General features: G+C 38.9%; 1 protein-coding gene across 20 annotated transcripts in view; it reads right to left on the bottom strand.

The window, feature by feature from the left end:
• Nucleotides 1-20,866, bottom strand: part of HYDIN (HYDIN axonemal central pair apparatus protein) — a 446,648-nt gene that overhangs the window by 263,967 nt on the left and 161,815 nt on the right. For all 20 annotated transcript variants that reach the window (XR_009499152.1, XR_009499153.1, XR_009499154.1 and 17 more), the window contains one exon: nt 6,911-7,010. Coding sequence is in view for 17 of the 20 variants with exons in the window: in XM_059905589.1 (XP_059761572.1) it covers nt 6,911-7,010 (100 nt within the window). In the remaining 3 variants the exon portion in view is untranslated. The remainder of the gene's footprint in view (nt 1-6,910; nt 7,011-20,866) is intronic.

Below are 20,866 nucleotides of genomic sequence, written 5' to 3'. Positions count from 1 at the left end.
CTGTCCCCTCCCAAGTTTCTCTGTCTCTCTCTGTTTCACACCCCAGGAACTTGCAGTTCTATGTCATTTCATGCTCATGGTATATTTTTACATAGTGTTTCTCTATGTGTTTTCACAAGCGTTTCCCTGTTTCTTGTGCCCAGCCCCTCCTTTTTTTCACTTGACTAACATATATTTCAAGACTGAGCTGTGTGTCCTGTATTCTTTTCAACTATTATCATTCATTCACTGTATGGCATTACATAACTGTTGATTTATGTGTCAGTTTCCCCCCACTCAATTCCATGCCTTTCTGAGGGCAGGAACTGTGTTTCTGTGCATCTCTGTACTAACGGTGCCTAGATATAAAAGCTTTCAAAAGAAGAAAAGGTTGCAGTTGGAGATGTGGGTTAAATTTCATGCATCCCGAGCGGCCTCCCCAAAACCAATGACACTGGCCTTCCCTGCTACTTCCTGTCTCTGAACATACATTCACACAATGGAACACTATACAACAATGAAAATGAAATGCAACTAGAGCTACAAGCAACAACGTGGATGACACATGCATATTGATTCCAATTATGTACATTCCAAAGGCAGGCAGTACTAAATTGTAATGTTTAGTTATACACACATGGGAGTATAAACTATAAATGAAAGTAAGGAAATAATAATCATGAAGGACAGAATGGTGATTATCTCAGGGAGAGGTTGCGGTGAAGGGAGTGTGATTGGGAAGGAATACACAGGGGGGCTTATTGAGGCTGGAAATATTCTATTATTGATCTTGGTGGCAATTACATAATGTCTGCCTATAATTATTTGTTATACTGTACATGTGTGTGTATTAGTTCCCTATTGCTGCTGGAACAAATTACCACAAACGTAGTGGCTTAACATACAAACTTACTATCTTAAAAGTTCTAGAGGTCCAAATCCAAAATGGGTCTCACTGGGCTAAAATCAAGGTGTTGGTAGGGCTGCGTTCCTTTCTGGATGGACTAGGAGAAAATCCATTTTCTTGCCTTTTCCTTTCCTAGAGGCTGCTTGAATTCTTTGGCCGTCTATCTTCAAAGCCAGAAATGGCTGGTAGAGTCTTTCTCATAGGGCATCATTCTGACACTGAGACTGATCCTTCTGCCTCCCTCTTGAACATTTAAGGACTCTTGTGCTTATTATTGAGCCACCCAGGACATTTTCCCTATCTTAAGGTAAGCTCATTAGTAATCTAAATTCCATTTTCTGCCCTAATTCCCCTTTGCTATGCAATGTAACATATCCACAGTAACATATCCACAGATGCTGGGTACATGGACATCTTGGGGAGGCCATTACTCTGCCTACCACAGCACACGTTATGTACATTTCTGAATCTGTGTTCTATTTCTCAGTGACAAAAGGTGAGAAGTCAAATTGTGGTATGTAAATACAAAGAATTCCTATACAACCATGAAAAAGAATGGCCCCTTTTTATTTAGCGTTATGGAATAATTTCTAAGAAATATTTAAAAAGCAGTGTTAGGGGCTTCCCTGGTGGCGCAGTGGTTGAGAATCCACCTGCCAATGCAGGGGACACGGGTTCGAGCCCTGGTCTGGGAAGATCCCACATGCCACGGAGCAACTAGGCCCATGAGCCACAACTACTGAGCCTATGCATCTGGAGCCTGTGCCCCGCAACAAGAGAGGCTGTGACAGTGAAAGGCCCGCGCACCGCGATGAAGAGTGGCCCCCGCTTGCCACAACTAGAGAAAGCCCTCGCACAGAAACGAAGACCCAACACAGCCAAAAATAAATAAATAAATAAATAAAATTTAAAAAAAAAAAGCAGTGTTAGAACTACTGTGTAAAGTATGCTGTCATTTATGTAAAAAGGTATGAGGAAAAGCATATCTATATGTATTTGCTTTTATATGCTCAAAGCATATAGGAAAACAAAAGCAAAGCAAAACAAAACGAGGGAAGGAGGTTTTCTATTTGCCTAAGAAGTATTTCTTAGTGTCCTAAAACCAGGAGGTTTTACCAACCTTTGAAGATAATAGTAAGGAATCAGCACCAGCCCTTGAAAAGACATAGAATTGCACAGAATTTACAGGGAAGACAATATGGAATTACTATGTAAACAAAACCCTTCCCTGGCAATCGTATCTTTTAATAAACCACTAACAAAATAAAGAAGAATGTCATGGAGATGGAAAATTACACCGTTCAGTTTACCCAGGATGTGAATTCTGTGGCAGAATTCAGAATTGCAAAGGAAACAATAGATAAATGCCATTAGTTATGTAATGTTTGGGAACCTCCTGGAGAGCAGCCAGCACCCTGGAATACGGCCAAATACAACATCCCAGGGAAGCCATTGTTGGGAGGGAGGTCCCAGCACCTGTGATGTGAGGGCCACTGGACCATTTCCAGCCTATGTCTGAACACTGATATACCAACATTTCCTCCAGATCCATTAAGAAGTCCGGGGTAGGGGCTTCCCTGGTGGTGCAGTGGTTAAGAATCCACCTGCCAGTGCAGGGGACACAGGTTTGAGCCCTGGTCCAGGAAAATCCCACATGCCATGGAGCAACTAAGGCCATGCGCCACAACTACTGAGCCTGCGCTCTACAGCCTGCGAGCCACAACTACTGAGCCCATGTACCACAATTACTGAAGCCCGCACACCTGGAGCCCGTGCTCCGCAACAAGAGAAGCCACCGCAACGAGAAGCCTGCGCACAGCAACGAAGAGTAGCCCCCGCTCACCTCAACTAGAGAAAGCCCGCACGCAGCAACGAAGACCCAACACAGCCAAAAATAAATATAAATAAAATAAATAAATTTATTAAAAAAAAGAAGTCCGGGGTAGATGATGCTGGTCTGAAGTGTGAAAACAGACCTGTCAATCCAGAAACTCCTAGTCCATTCTTCGTTCATTCTAGGGCCATCTTGAGAATCTAGCATCCATGGGCAAGGGAGAGAGCAGATCAAACTAGGATTCATTCACTTATTCATTCATTTTTTTCATTTATTTGCTCATTCATTTAATCAGTATTTATTGAATGGCTTTATCTTCCTAGTGCTAACAGCTTAAGACATAGAGTATGATTTCAACATATAAATTTTTAAAACAGGTAAAACTACACTATTTTGCCTAGGGATAAATACGTAGGTGGTAAAATTATATATGAAAACAAGAAAATGACTATCATAAAAGTCAAGGTGATGGTTACATCCCAGGAAGGTGCAGGAAATATCATCAGGAAGGGATACACACCTGGGGTGGGTGGAGGGTGGCAGAGTCTTGGGTTAAGCAGCCCCCTGTAGACTGCCTGACCCCTTTACACAAAGAGAAAAGTAACTGCATAGACATGGACTGAAAACAGTCCATAGATATGGACTGAAAACAAGATATTGCAGAATAGTGGAATTTTTGCACTTGGGGATACTAATGACTGTGTACTCTTATTACTCTCCCCCCAAGTTTAAAATCACCATGGTCATATTCTTGGGAGACCTACACATTAAACAGCAGAAGTAAGTAGCACTAGCTACCCTGAAAATTAAACCCATTTTCTTATTCTTATATACAAACAGATAACCACAGACCAGAAGACATTGGAAGTAACCCTATGAATGCATACCTGCTACCCTGGATTTTTCTGACTAATAAATGTCAGTATTTCTCTGAGCATCCTTATTTAATAGCTTTAAATGGCATTTAATATTATTTATTATTCATGTCTGAGGATTAAAGTCTTGTTGTTTGACAACAGATAATCAATCCTGTAGGTCTAACTTTGGAATGTTAAGATTTCCGGAAGAATAAAATGAGAAGAAAAAAAAAAAGGAGGAAAGTATGTAAAAAAAAATTTCCCAGAGCTGGAAGTGACACATGAGTAACCAGACTCAAATGGCCCATAGAAAGCTGAAGAAAACGAACTAGAAAAACTCACTCTTGGACACAGCTTCATGACATTTCAGACCCCAAGTACAAAAAAAGGAAAAAAACAAAAACAAAAACCCTAGAAAATATGAGAGAGAAATACCAGGCCACCTATAAAGGAAGGAGAATTGGGTGGCCTTCAAACTTCTGGATTTTTACAATAAAGTTGGCACTATGGCTTCGAAGTTCTGAGGAGAAATTATTTTGAACCTAGAATTCTACAGTCAGCTAAACTCTCAAGTTGGTATGGAGGCAGAATAAGACATTTTCTTGCATGCAAGGATCAAAGTTTCCCACCTAGATACCCTTTTTCTGAGGAAGTTACTTGAGCAAAGTGAGAGTCAAAAGATATAATGGAACACATATGGAAATTAAAGAAAAATTTCTGGATAAAAACTGTGCAGGAGGTAACCGATCTAAATTAGAATAAAAAGCTGGTGGGCTCAGAGGAAATGTCTTCAAGGAGAAGAAGGGCATGAATTCTGAAATTAGATAGGAATAAAGAAATGAGGAATTAGAAACCATAGGGGGGAAAATACCAAAAGTTGTACAAAAGAGTCAAGTCAATTATGAAGTAAGCTAAGACAAGGTATAGTTATGAAAAAGTGGTGGACAGTAAAGAAAGAGAATCTACAAGATACAGACCTTAAGGACATTCTTTGAGTGACTAAGGGTCAGAACACTCAACCAACAGAATATAAAATGTAATCTCAGAATACAGTTTGACCCTTCAGTGTATAAAATTTATGTAGTCAAAATAGAAGACTTGAATGTGGTTATCAACCATGACAACACAAAGCAGAATAACTCACAGAAGAGGGAGAAATAGGGTTGAACTGCAGTGGGCAGGTTAGGGTTTCCAATATCTTTATACATCCAGAGATACTGTAGAGCTGATGGACCCAAAAATATAGTTTTAAGTATATAAATGAAAGTTATTTAAGGTTATAAATAAAACTCATAAAATAAAATAAATATAATAAAAATAACTGGGTTGCCAGCGGCTAAGGTGGGGGATAGAATTGCCTGTAAAGGGGCATGAGGAAATTTTATGGGGTGATGGAGATATTCTATACTTGCTTTTGGTGGTGGTTACATCACTGTTTAGGTCTGCCAACGTTCACAGAACTGTACACCAAAAAAGGGTAAATTTCACTGCATGCAAATTATAAACCAATAAGCCCAGGAAGGGGTAGAGGAGACAGAGGTGAACTAAATCTTCATCTTTCATATTGAGGACTCAAAAGTAGTATATAAAATTGATAAATCAACAAATAGTCATATAAGCATAGAATCAGCAAGGGAAATTACCACCACAAGAAACACCTAAAAGTACTTCTTGGAAGCAGTACTAGAGAAATAGACTGTTATTTAGCTTCATAATATTACTATATGCATGTTTTACTTATTTATTGGCATCAGCTTTTTAAAAAATTCTGAAACATTTTTAAAATACAGAAACGTCTCCAGAGTAGTGCAAAGAACTTCTATACATCCTTTGCCCAATAATCCCCTTTGTAGCAAAGGATCCAATCCATGCTCACATGTTGCACCCAGATGTCATGTCTCCCAGGTCTCCTTCAATCTGGAGCAGTTCTTCAGTCTTTTCTTCTTAAATTTTTTGATATTTTTTGAAGATTACAAGCCGGTCATCTCATTTTGTCCTTCAGTTTGGGCTAGTCTGATGCTTCCTTGTTATTAGACCCAAGTTAGGTATTTTGGTCCTAATATCATTGAAGACATACTGTGTTTTCTTTGCATCCTAGCGGGTGATACACGACATTGATTTGCTCTATTTGCTGGTATTAACTAAGATGACATCTACCAGGTCTCTTTAGTGTAAAGTTAATTTTCTCCTCTTTATGATTAATAAGTATTTTGAGGGAGGATATTTTGAGACTATGTTAAAGCCTGTTCCACACCTCGCTTTCACCTATTAGTTTTTAAGCCATTGGTGATTTTCACCAGGATTGGTTATTACTATGATTGCCAAATGGCAAATTTTATTGAGTAGATTCATAGATTCCTGTTTATTCAATTGGTTATAATCTATTAGTGACATTATTTATTTTGATTCTCGGCTTGTTCCAAATTTGGTCAGGGAGAGTCTCTGCCTCAGTTCTAGAATCAATCAATTCTTCAAGGTTCCTTTTGAGTGGAGGGTGGGATTTAGAAACCGAGCTTTGGGTGCTAGCTGTGCTCATTGCTATTAGGGTCTCAAAGCTTCCATGACATCTCAGTGAACATAGCTAGGAATTAAGCATATGTATGTACATACACATATACATATATTTACATTTATATTTATTTCTATACCCATGCATATCAGCAACCCTGAGTTCATAGTGATAACTCCAATTCCATTCCAATACCAAAGGGCTCATCTTAGGTTTCCTCCTTCCCACATTTGTATCTACTCCTTCCGAGAGTGAAAAATACTGGCTCTTGTTATCCTCAATATATTTACTTTTTTGCTTAACTCCTCTATATGTATCCAACCTCCTGAAGCCATCAGGTTGCCACCCTCCTAGTACACCCTCCTTGTGGCTCTGGCCACTGCCAGGCTGCCTTCCCATCTCACTTGGCATGCATTACTATGATAAAAACTTAAAAAGGAAAAAATTAAGTAGCCAAATACTATAAAAAGAACAAAACATTGTGATATAACACTGTGAGAATTTGTGTCAAGTAATATTCTTACTGCTCTAAAAATCAAAGGGTAACCCAGACCCATGGTTTCCCATCCCCACCCATCACACCACAATTGTAATGTACTTCAAAGTTTGATCTGTACTAGAAAGAAGTGTGACATGCCTAGCTTGACTCCATCATTCCCCTACTGATATCATACACTGCACATAGCCAGAACATTCTCTCTCTCTCTCTCTCTCTCTCTCTCTCTCTCTCTCACACACACACACACACACACACACACACGCTTTATCACTTTATGCTCTAGGCACTCGGTAACCTGAGTCTACCACACGGAAGAAGTCTTTACCTGAAATGTCACAGTAAACAGTCTGCTGGTAGAGTTTGGCTTCCCGAGGGTTAAAGTACACAGTGATTTCAGCTGATGAATTGGGCCAGACATCACCTTCCTAAAAACATGAAAGAATCATTAAAAAACAATATGATGAAGGGAAGGCACTGCTTTTAAATGCTGTTGTTGTAGCTCCAGGAAATTTGAAGGAAATATTTTGACAACAAATAAAAGAAAGCACAATTTTACCCAACAGATAGGAAATTTCTACTACTTGTTAAGAGGTGGTACAAGTTGGAAACAAGGGTCAAAGATCATTTCAGTGAGTTCATGAATATATAATTAGTTACTAAAGGAAACTAGGGTGTTTAGGGCATTTTTAAAATTTGTGGATTCAATTAACATTCATTGTATGCCACTGTGTGTCCAGCATTGGGCTTCAGAGATGAAGAAAGGTATGGTCTAAGATTGCATGGAGCTCACACCTCAGAGGGATGATAAAAATGTACACAAATATCTCGAAATATATGTGATAAATGCTGCGCCTTATCTATACAAGGTCCAGAAAGGCCAGAGGGAAAGAAGTATCTAACTCACTTGATGGAGAAACCATTCCTAACTTTTGAGTGACAGCATAAGGAAATACTCTTATTCTGTGTAAACGGCAGTGGCCCGAGGCAGAACAATGGCCAGATCAAACTCTGGTTCTGATCCAGTGTGATATTATTTCTCGTTTTAACTCAAACTACTCAAAAGTCACAATAAGAAAACCAAGTTTTGAAATTGTAATGCAACCTACCACATACCAGAATCCCCTTGAGATATCCTTTGAAAAATATTTTTGTACTAACAATGTAACTTCTCAGGGCTGTAAAAGGATATGCTATAGCACCTGCCTCAAAAGGTTTCCTAAGGTCTGACGAGGGATCACGCAGGTCAAATGCTTTCTGACCCACATTCAGTACACAGTAAGAGCTCAGCAAATAACTGTTTGCTATGACTGATGTTATTCTTATGTCATTTGGAAAGACTAAGATGAAAGTATCAGAAAAATTAGGGGGAAAATGTGTTTTTTTTCTATGGTTTTTGTAAATAAGGCCAAGAACATCAGTGATAAGCACATCCAAAAATGTATAAATGGTCCTACCAACTAAATAGAAAACTAAGGAAAGGCAACTTGATAAATAATTAGGATCCAGTTTCAGACAGTCCCACATGCACGTTCTATTTCCAGTTTCGCTGGAACTGAACATATAGTGCTGGAGTAAAGAATCAAGCAGAGAGCAAAGTGGTTTAAAATGCAGACGTCAAACAAGATGGGGAAAACAGAAAACTAGAGCCAATTTGGGTTTGCTTACGAAGGTAACAGCCTGGCGAGTGTGCTTCTCAGGCAATGTCGCCCTGCTTCAGAAGCATGAAGGGCATGAAGGGCACAGAGCCTCCAAGAAGCAGCAGTGAGGGGGACTTCCCTTGTGGTCCAGTGGTTAAGACTCTGCACTCCCAATGCAGGGGGCCTGGGTTCAATCCCTGGTCAGGAAACTAGATCCCACATGCTGCAACAAAGATCCCGCACATGGCAACAAAGATCCTGTGTGCCGCAACTAAGACCTGACGCAGCCAAATAAATAAATAAATATTAAAAAAAAAAAAAAAAAGAAGTAGCAGTGAGGGCTGTGGGTGTCATGTGGGTCCCAGGAGCTCTCACTTCCACATCAGCCCACTAGAATGAAGGCTCCATGAGGGTGGGTGCTGTTCTATCTCCAGCACCTAAACCAGAAGTGGCTCTTAGTAAGTGTTCAACGTATTTATTGAATCATTCGCATCACTCAGTTTGCACACTGTGTAGTTATTGGCAAATGCCTATTCATCTTTGCAGTCTACTTCTGCCATTTTCTCCTCAACTGGGACCACAAAAGTCATACAATTTTAGAGCTGACATGGACTTTTGAGATCATGCAGGGCATAGGGAAGTCCTAAGCACTTTTGCTTATTTGAGCATTTCACCGTGGCGCTTTTCCAAACCTTGAAACGGGTATCTGTTTTATTCTGATAAACAGCGACTACCTGGCCCATTTTGATTTTTGGGGTTTTTAGTGATATGGAGTGCTAGGAACACTCATGGCCAGAATGAGCAGAGAGGCCAGGCAGAAAAAGTGGCTCATCCATTCACTGGTGTATCAGTGGGTAGTCCATCTGAGAATGTCTAAAGACCTGGCCTTACTCCTAACCCATGAGACAAATGTATTCCCCTGCTGGGTTTAGGCTCTGCTTTGTTTAGAAGTGTAGAATGGACACAGCTAACCTGTTCCTATCCAAACTGACCACTGGGGCCATCTTGGATCCCTAGAAAACCTCTGCTAGAAAAGTCTCACCAGAGTGGTAAGAAACGCCCCAAAAAGGATATGCTGGGAATCAGATAAGCTCGGTACATGTGTGCAAATTCAAGGGCCTTACGGTTTGAGCTGGGCCAGACCACTTTCAAACACAAGAAAATCCAGGGTCCATGTGCATACAAGAAGGCAACAAACTTAAGTTCTATCCCAGAAGCACTCTTGCACATCCCATCATCAAAGAAGTCTGATTATCAGACTGGTGGGTTGGAAAATGGTGGGACAGACATGCTACAGAGAAGCAACCAGAACCTCCAAGAGGAGGGAGCAGTGACATTTGGATGTGATCCAGGAGCGGACTGTCTGATATGGAGCCCCCTGGAGGCTGAGAAGCCCTTCCGCTTGGTGAGGCAAGACCAGCACAAAGGAATCTGAGTCCCTGGGGTTCTTCAGACTGGGAGAATGGGACTGTGGGTGCCGTGCTTTCTTATCCTGGGCTGCAGCGGTTTTGTTGTACCTAAGACGTCTGCTAGTAATTTACGGCTTTTACTGAGCCCCCGGAGATAATTCAAGGACAAATCCTATGCTAAAACCTCTCCTGGGCTTCTATCAAGTAATGTGCATTAAGAGGGCTGAGTGTATCTATAAAAACAGAAGTGTGGTCATTCAGTTTCCTCCCACAGAGGGATGTTTTCAATATTAGGTCATTTGAAGGAGTTAGGAACATGCAGAAGGACACTTTTATTTTTCAGTTGGGATTAAAATAAAAGTTAAAGAACTTCAATTTCTTTACAGCAAAAGCATTTTCTACCAAATCAGAGAGAGCAAACTCCAGTAACAGGCAATCAGCCTAACATGACCCCACTGCTACTTATATATCTTTGATACATTTCATATTACTTTTCCCACACTTCTGAAGTTAACTTCCATGTCATTTATGTCTCTGAAAAGAATTTTTCTTTCTTTATTGCTCAGTTCTAAAGTTTCTTTCTGAAAGCCAAAACATTCAGAATGTTCCCTACTGGCTCTGACATCAATATCCTTTCCTCCCAGTCCTGTGAAACCAGCCTCATCGTACAGAACCCCCTGCTGTTCTGCTTTCCTTCCATATATGACTCCTTTCCCATCACTGCCCATTTTCCTGCTCCAAATGAGAGATGAGTATGGAGAATATAATCTGTAAATGACCATTATCTTGTTTGTTGAAAATAATTGTCCAACTGGCCTTCAGTTTTACTGTAATTATCTTCCTTCTTGGTCTTAATGTTTTGTTTTTCCCTCAGACCCATGACTGCCTTTCACTTATTAATCAAGTGACCTGCTAGAAGGAATCAACTTTGAATTTTCAGGTCTAAAGTTAATTCCCATGTTTGCAGTTTTTGCCCCAATATTAAATATTTCTGGAAATGGAATTTCTGGAACAAGAACAACCAAGTGACTCGACAGGGACAGTTCTGAGACCTTCTGAAAGCTGTCTATAAACATGTCACCACTGGTTCATGATAGGTCATTAATACGATCATGAGAAAGGTGTCTTATTAAAATGATCTCCTTAAAAATTATATGTGTATAATATATTATATTATATTATATTATTTTTATATATATATATATATATATATAAAATATATATATATAATAGGTATAGGGTCTTAATTTATTTAATGAGCCATAAGGAACCTTGCTGTTTCTAAGACTTCCCTAGGCCTCCTTCCACCTCCACTGGTTCTGTAATCTGAGCACAAAGATCTGAGAGGATGAACAATAATAAAGGGAGGGTGAAGAATGGGAAAACCACACCGACAAAAGAGCCGTGACTTGTGAAGGACAGTTTGCTCTCAGCAGATCCCTGTCCTCCTTTCTCCTTTCCGGTGCCCTTTTCCAAGGAGTCAGCGCCCACATGTTTGCAATGTGACTCACGACTAATGATACAAGAAGTGGAAGGGGGTTGCAGTAAAAAGCTAGATCTTTCCTCTTTGGTAGCCATCTGGGCTCCCACCCAACCTGGTTCTGCTGAGCTCACATGCTATGCCGATCTGGGAAAAATAAACTAAATTTGAGCTGTGCTTTCAAAGTCTGAATTGCTGAACCACATGTTTTCCACAGGCTTAGGTGACGACAAAGCATGGTTTACTGTTACTTACATGGTGATAAAGAAATTATCAAGTTTCTCTCCCTTTTTAAGGCTTAGTTACATTAAGCTGAAGCTTCCTTAGGGATTCTGGATGAAGGAGCAGAAATGTCTTCCCTGTTCACTGACGTCAGTCGGCCAATCATTTAGGGCCAGTTTGGGCAAAGATCTTTAAATTCTCAGACCCTTATTTCTGAGAAAATATCAAGTGTTCAACATTCAGAAAATTGCTGCATCTTAAAAGTGTGATCTGAGCCAGCAGTACCAGAGTTCAGAAACAAGGCTAGCACACCTGTGCTGTGATTTCTCAGAGGACTCCTAGATGCCCATGGAAACCGAAAGCTTGATTCTCTCTTTTTGCCCTGTAATATTCTTCTGCCTCTCAATTCTCGCAATTGTGTTTTTTATCTCTGACTCTCTCTCACTCAGGGTACCCAAGAGACCTAAGCAGAGGAAGTAACAGAATGAGACTGTCAAAATTCTGTACAGCCAAAGTCCATCTAGTAAAATAGAATATTGTATTTCTGAAGGTAATCAATTCCACTTGTTTTTCTGGAAGGCACAAAACATGCCTAATAGACTAAATTTCACAATTCTTTTCCAAAGGGGGAAGAAAACTATATGGATGCAAGTGGCTTGAGAAATGATCAGTATTCTATAGAACTTACTACCTTCCCTAGGTCAGGAATAAATGGGAAATTTTAGGTTAATTACATTAATATTTCAAGACATTATCAAAAGAATGGACATGAGGAACTTGTAAAAATAGTAGTAATACAGCACATGCTTTAATGACTAGAACAACAATTATGGTTACTATTAGAATATCAATAAACTACCAAGAAAAAAAATTCCTTCCAGCCCATTTTCTTGTATCTGCCCAGGAATGCCTTCTCCCTGGGTCTTTGCCCACTCCCTTCATCTTCAATGAACATGTCTGGGGTCTCTCAAAAGACAAACTCCCACTTCTGCACTCTGTGACCACATCAGTACCAAAGATGCCCCAGCATAACTCCTCAAGGTTCTTCCAACAGACCCCATGGCAATGGTAGGCAATGAGCATGATGGGAAGAAAGTGAGCTGAGACAGTGGAATTAACCAGTGGCCAAGTGGTGGTAGAACAGTGTAAGAACTTGCAGTTCTAGAGTTTTGGATCAGACATTCTTACAGCATTGAGTCAAACTACTTCTCACATGATCACATAAATAAAATGTGATTTAAATTCAAACCCATCACCACTTTTTGACAATTTAAGGACAGTGACTGATCTCTTAATCTTGAATCTACTTACTTTAAATTGAAAGAGCCTCTAAAATAGGAACAGTGTTCCCATACAACACTCAATACACAGAGGACACAATAAGGGCTAAACTAAACTTTGTTTTGGCTGACGCATTTAAAGAACCAGATATATAGACATAGGTCTGAGAATATAAGCATATCATTTCTTACTTCCTTTCAGACCCTAAGGTAACATGGGATTTTTTTGTTTTTTGTTTACTTTTTAAGTTTACCTCAGTTGAAGACAATGTCCTTCCTGGTGGACACAGAGGCTGAAGGGCCCATCAGAAAGCAAGGTAGTCTCTAAACCCCTGCATCAACCTTCAATTTTATTTTTATTTTTTGAACAGGCCGTCAATTAGACATTGACTGTTAGATCAGTAGGTGGCACTGCTTGGTTTTAATCATCTCTGCTTCTACTATGAACTCAGCTCGTATCAAGAAGATAATTAAAAGGAATCACATCCTAATAAAAAAAAACTAATCGCTGATGCATAGCTCAACTGTCAGAAATTAAATAGTGGCCATTTGGCATAACTGATCTTCTATGTGAGCAAGATTCAGAAGACCCTTCAGTAGAAAATGGTGATGAACAAGGCATAATAGGGTAGAAAGACATGTAGGATAGGCTGGCGAGCTCTCAGCTGTCTGGTTCTCCTCTTGGCCATCCTTCTCTGTGAATTCACAGCCTATCCTCTCTTTGCAGGGCCTCTAAAGATGAGCACCTGGGGGCTGTCCTGGGCCCACTGCAAGTTACCTTCTTTGCTCTGCTCTTAGAATTTCCATCCGCTTTTCACGCCTTCCATGAAGACCTCTAAAGGATACTCACCTCCAGTCCTGATTCCCATCCTACAAGTACTGCAATTCCAAAATTATTTGGACATCTAGTGTCATCTCAAATTCAACATGTTCAGAACCAAGCTCATCATCATTAATTGATTTCCATTTGTTTGTTCCTTCCTTCCTTCCTTCATCCACCCATTAATTGGTACTGTTCTAGGCCTGGGATACAGATAAGGATAAGGCACTCCTTGATGTTGACAATCTCAGAGTCTGTTCTCAAACTGGAGAATCATAACCTACTAGCTAAAAAGGATCAACATGCCCAAATATCCTTATTTTGTGTAAAAGGCAACTGATGCCAAAGGAGATCAAATTGCTTGTTTAAGGTCACATTTGCCATTGGCAAAGCTAGGAGTTAAACCCAGGACTCCTAACTTGCCAATTCCTATCAAAGACATCATAATTCTCCCAGTCACTCTAGTTCAGATCTGAGAAGACATATGATTCCTCACCACATCTCACCATCAATGGCCAGTCAGTCAAAAAGCACTTTAGTGTCTTTCTTTCGAGCATCTCTCACATCTGCCATTTCCTTTGCTTTCCGACCATCAACAGGCTGTTCCAGGTCAGTGTCACCCTCACACATTACCCTCCACTTGCCTGCAGAGATGTTCAGTTTCCCTGACCCTCCCTGCACTAGTGAATTTCCCCTGCCTGACCTGCATTACCCATCCCACCCTCTATCCATCCTCTTCCAATTTGATCCACAAGCTGATGCTATGATAATCTTTCTAAAACACCCTGAACACATCCTGTTCCTAATCCAAACCTTATAGTGAGTCTCAGACACCCTCAGCACCAGTTACCAAACTAGGATCCACACAACGCTGACTCCGGTGGATACTGTGTGGGAAAGGGGGGTCTCTCGTCCTGGGGAAATACTGTTTGCACTTTTCCCTTTGAGAGTCACCTTCTCTTGAACCAGTATTTCCCAAACTTATTTGAGCACAAATTACCCCTTTGCAAGGAACACACACTACCACCCCTCAGATCCAGTATTTACAGAAAACATACTGTGGGAGACAGTCGGCTATAGCGTGACAGGTTGCCAGGGCAGTCCAGATATGCTAACTCTCCTTCTCAATCTCATTTCTTATATTCTCCTTGACCACCTGCTCCAGAAAAATCCATCATTTCATTGTTGTTTAATATGCTATGAACCCATTATTAAAAGTGTCCCTTTTCTTTGTTTTCAAAATTTCTCCAATTGGAAACATCCTTCTTCTTTTCTATTTAATTAAATCTTACCCTTCCTCCAACATTCAGTTCAGATCTCATCTCTTCTATAAACCCTTTCCCAACTCTATCATCCAAAAATACTACAGAATTGACCTGTATCATAAAACCAAAATCTCAATAGTGGAAAATACCCATAGTTCACATTTGAGTCAAGAAGCTAATGAAATTACAGAATTTTCCCATCAAATACCTTCCAAAGTAATTTACAAGGTAAGATTATATTACACTCACAAGAACTGTATTTCTATAAAACTATCAGGATCTTTAAGTAGGAAAAAAGGAAATTTAACATCAATAAATATATCAGTATAACTGACACTGAGTTCTGCTATTTTGACCAGAAAAACACTAAGGATGACACTAGGAAAAATTCATGCCTTCATTTTTCATTTTGCAAAAATGATCAAGAATCAGCTAATGAATACTATCATGAGAAGAAAACCTGAATACTGTACAGAAAAGACAAAATTATTACAGATGCCATAAACATCACTTATGTACTAAGCAAATATTATCCCCTTCCTGGGTTTTTTTTTCACATAATATAAATGAAATTAGTCTCATTTATTTAAAAAGGTATCATTTCTGTGTATCATTATTCTACAAAATATTTTTCCTCCTAATAGTGAAAAAATGCCTTGTGATAAGAATGCCCAATTCAGTTCCTATCTAGAATTCAAAAGGAATCATATTAAGTGCCACGTTTTAACACATATATCTGCAGCGAGAAGCTTTGGGTTTTGTGCATGAGGATAAGAAAATCTGAGGTAAGCCCAGTCTTCCTACTTCTGAATTTGAAATATACAAGCCTTACCTGCAGGCCTCCCACCTCCTTCTGACCACCAATGTTTGCCATCCCAGAGTCACCCACTCCCAGAAGGCTATGAGAAAAGGACAGTGGTCATCAGCCTGGAATCTCCATACCAGCTAGGAAGAATCTTGGACTGCCTACACTCTGGACCTTACCAGCCATGTCTAAGATTGCCATGACTGATTGCTCCTCCCTGCCTCTGCCTCTGCCTCACTCAGCAACTTACTTGCTTGGACTTGTCATGCCTTCCTGATCTTTTCAGCATCTTTGGGCATGACCTACTTTTATAGGTGCATGTCCTGTGTCCTTCCAAGACTGTATGCTCACCTTGATTTAACCTCTTTCTGGGCTAACTCATTATATCTGAAGATCCCTTTGCTCAGTTGAGCCCTGGATAGTCTTCTGACATGAGAGAAGATTCAGCCTCAACCCACATCTCCAACCTTGTTTTCCCACATGAACCCTTTACTTCAAGCAAACTGATCCACTAATGGAGCCTTGAATGAACCATGCCATGCACACCCTCAATTTTGTTTTCCAAAAGTTCCATCCTGCAAGACCCAATTCAAGGCTCTGCTCTCAAAAAGCCTACTCTAACTTCTTAGCCTATGATAATCACCTCAGCCTCTGAACTAGCGTCCTGACTGTCTGTCTTTACCTGTGATTCACAAAACAAGTCCCACTAAATATTAGTTCCAAAGGATATCTCCAAGGGGAAGGCTCCCTCTTAAGAGATTTATAATGCTCATTATCATATGAAAGACTTTTATAAGTCTAACAGCAAATAAACCTTTCAAGCAATATTGAACCCAGTGTTTCTCAAACCTATTTAGCCATGGACTCCCTTTTCTATGTTATATACTGTAATAATTTGCAAGTACAGACATAGGAAAACTGGTATGTATAGGTCAATGGCACTTCTCACAAGTGACTTTTTATTCTAATGTGTCCTTGTGCCCATGTCTTCTCTCCAACAGGTTTGAATGGCAGCTCTAACTAGCCGTGGGTTTTCTCAACTCCTATTGCTGTCTTTACCCTCACAGCACTCTATGCTTGCTAAGTTTAAGGTAATGTACAGTGCCTAGCAGATAGTAAACACAGAAGATGCTGGTTATTTTCATTTTGAGGCAGTGGGGCAGAGTGGTCAGGAGTTTGGTCTGTGAAAGAAGCACATAAATATATAAAGCAAATATTAACAGACATAAACGGAAGAATTTACAATAATATGATAATAGTAGGGGACTTTAACACCCCACTTATATCAATGAACAAATCATCCAGACAGAAAATCAATAAAGAAACCGTGACCTTAAATGACACATGAGACCAGCTGGACTTAACAGATACCTACAGGACATTCCACTCAAAAACAGCAGAATACACATTCTTTTCAAGTGCACATGGAACATTCTCCAGAATAAATCACATGCTAGGCCACAAAACAAGTCTCAACAAATTTAAGAGATAGAAATTATATCATCTTGCCCAACTGCAACAGTATGAAACTAGAAATCAATCACAGGAAGAAAAATGGGTAAAACACAAACACATGGAGACTAAACAACGTGCTACTAAAAATCAATGGGTCAATGAAGAAATCAAAAAGGAAAGCAAAAATACACCAAAATGAATGACAATAAAAACACAACTTTCCAAAATCTATGGAACACAGCAAAAGCAGTTCTAAAAGGGACATTTACAGCAGCGATACAGTCCTACCTCAAGAAACAAGAAAAATTTCAAGTAAACAACATAAACTACTATCTAAAGGAATTAGAAAAACAACGAAGCCCAAAATCAGCAGAAGGAAGGAAATAATAAATATAAGAGAGGAAGTAAATAAAATAGAGACCAAAAAAAGAAAAAAACCCAATAGAAAAGATCAGTGAAACCAAGATAAATAAAACTGATAAGGCTTTAGCCAGGTTCATTAAGAGAAAAAGAAACAGAACCCAAATAAACAAAATAAGAAATGAAAGAGGAGAAATTACGACTGATATCACAGAAACACAAACAATCATAAGAGAATATTATGAATGGTCATATGCCAACAAATTGGACAACCTAGAAGAAATGGATAAATTCCCAGAAACATACAATCCTCCAAGACTGAATCAGGAAAAAATAGATAATCTGAACAGACCAATTACTAGTATTGAAATTGAATCAGTAATCAAAAAACGTCTAAGAGAAAAAGGTCCCGGACTGCCCAGCTTCACAGGGGAATTCTACCAAACATATAAAGAAGAGTTAATACTTATCCTTCTCAAACTAATGCAAAAAATTGAACAGGAGGGAACACTCCCAGAGTCATTCTATGAGTCCATTTCCCTGATACCAAAATCAGAAAAAGATACTACCAAAAAAAGAGAAGATTACAGGCCAATATCTCTGATGGATACAGATGCAAAAATCCTCAACAAAATATTAGCAAGCCAAATTCAACAATATATAAAAAGGATCATACATCATGATCAAGTGGGATTTATTCCAGGGATGCAGGGATGGTTCAATATACACAAATTGATCGCTGTGATATGCCACATTAACAAAACAAATGGTAAAAATCATATGATCGTCTCTCAATAGATGCAGAAAAAGCATTCAACAAAATTCAATACCCATTCATGATAAAACTCTCAACCAAGTTGGTATAAAGGGAACATATGCCAACATAATAAAGGCCATTTACAATAAATACACAGCTAATATTATACTCAATGGTGAAAAGCTAAAAGCTATTTCTCTAAAATCAGGAACAAGACAAGGATGCCCACTCTTGACAATTCTATTTAACATAGTATTGGAAGTCTTAGCCACAACAATCATGCAAGAAGAGGAAACAAAAGCATCTAAATTGGAAGGGAAATAATGAAACTGTCAGTATTTGCAGATGACTTGATACTATATAGAGAGAACCATAAAGTCTCCAACAAAAAACTACTAGAGCTAATAAATGAACTCAGTAATGTTGCAGAATATAAGATTAATATGCAGAAACCTGTAGATTTTCTATACACTAATAATGAACTATTAGAAAGAGAAAGCAAGAAAACAATCCCATTTACAATTGCATTAAAAAGAATAAAATACCTAGGAATAAACTTAACCAAGGAGTTGAAAGACCTGTACTCTGAAAACTATAAGACACTGATGAATGAAATAGAAGATGATACAAATAACTGGAAAGATATCCCGCATTCATGGATTGGAAGAATTAATACTGTTAAAATGTCCATACTACCCAAAACAATCTACAGATTTAATATAATCCCTATCGAAATACCCATGACATTTTTCAAAGAACTAGAGGTAGTAAACCTAAAATTTGTATGGGACCACAAAAGATCCCCTAATAGCCAAAGCAATCTTGAGAAAAAAGAACAAAGCTGGAGGTATCACGCTCCCTGACCTCAGACTATACTACAAAGCTACAGTAATCAAAAGAATGTGGTACTGGTACAAAAGCAGACACATAGATCAATTGAACAGAATAGAGAGCCCAGAAATAAACCCACACACATATGGTCAATTAATCTATGACAAAGGAGGCAAAAATATACAATGGGGGAAAGACAGTCTCTTCAATAAGTGGTGCTGGGAAAACTGGACAGCTACATGTAAAAGTGTGAAATTAAAAGACTTCCTTATACCATGTAAACTCAAAATGAATTAGAGACCTAAAGGTAAGACCTGAAACCATAAAACTCCTAGAAGAGAACATAGGGAGAACACTCTTTGACATAAATCATAGTAATATTTTTTTAATCTGTCTCCTAAGGCAAAAGAAATAAAAGCAAAAAATAAACAAATGGGACCTAATGAAACTTAAAAGCTTTTGCATAGCAAAGGAAACCATCAACAAAATGAAAAGACAACCTACTGAATGAAGAAAACATTTGCAAATGGCATGACAGATAAGGAGTTAATATCCAAAATATACAAACAACTCAGAACTCAATATCAAAAAAACCAAACAATCTGATTAAAAATGGGCAGAAGACCTGAACAGACATTTTTCCAAAGAAGACATACAGATGGCTAACAGGCACATGAAAAGATGCTCATCATCGCTAATTATTAGAGAAATGCAAATCAAAAAATAAAAAAACAATGAGATATCACCTCACACCTGTCAGAATGGCTATCATCACAAAGCCTACATATTACAAATGTTGGAGAAGATGTGGAGAAAAGGAAACCCTTGTACATTGTTGGTGGGAATATAAATTGAAGCTGCCACTATGGAAAACAGTATGGAGGTTCCTCAGAACCCTAAAAATAGAACTACTGTATGATCCAGCAATTCCACTCCTGGGTACATAATCCGAAAAAAAGGAAAACACTGATTTGAAAAGATACTTGCACCTCAATGTTCATAGCAGCATTATTTACAATAGCTAAGATATGGAAGCAACCCAAATGTCCATCAATAGATGAATAAAGATGTGCAACACACACACACACACACACACACAACACACACACACAAAATGAAATATTACTCTGCCATAAAAAAGAATGAAATTCTGCCATGTGCAACACGTGTATGGACCTAGAGAGCATTATGCTTAGTGAAATACGTCAGATGGAGAAAGACAAATACTGTATGTTATCATCTAAAAGATAAAACAAACAAATGTATACAGCAAAACAGAAACAGACTCATAGAAAACAAACTAGTGTATACCAATGGGAAGAGAGAAGGGGGGAGGGGCAGGATAGGGTTATGAAATTAAGAGATACAAACTACTATGTATAAAAAAGATAAGCAACAAGGATATATTGTATAGCACAGGGGATAATAGTAATTATTTTGTAATAACTTTAAATGGAGTATAATCTATAAAAATATCAAATCACTATGTTGTACACCTAAAAAAAAAAGTTTAGTCTGTGGAATCAGACAGATCCTGTTCTAACTCTGGCTCAGGTCTCACTAGATAGACATTGAGGTCAAGGACTATGTCTGTTTTGTTCATCGATGCCTGGTACATACGCAGTGCCTGGTACAGAATATGCACTCAATAAGTATTTATTGAGTGAATTAAGGACAAAGCAGTTTTCAACCCGAGTGATTTTGCCCACCAGAGGACATCTGACATCTGGACAGAGTTTGGGTTGTCACAACTAGCATCCGATGGGTAAAAGTCAGGGCTGCTATTAAATATGCTACAATGTACAGGACAAAGAATTATCCAGCCCCAAATGTCAATAGCACAGAGATTGAGAAACCCTGCTCTAGAGTGAGGCTAATCAGGGATAAATTTCTAACTACTGACACTAATCATTTGGGCTCGAGTAAGCTATCAAATTTCTCTAAGTCTTAATTTCCTCAT

Source organism: Balaenoptera ricei, chromosome 19 (genome assembly GCF_028023285.1).
Source record: "Balaenoptera ricei isolate mBalRic1 chromosome 19, mBalRic1.hap2, whole genome shotgun sequence".
Lineage (NCBI taxonomy): Eukaryota > Metazoa > Chordata > Mammalia > Artiodactyla > Balaenopteridae > Balaenoptera > Balaenoptera ricei.
Note: the sequence above shows the minus strand (reverse complement) of the source record. Positions and strands in the feature narration are given on the sequence as shown.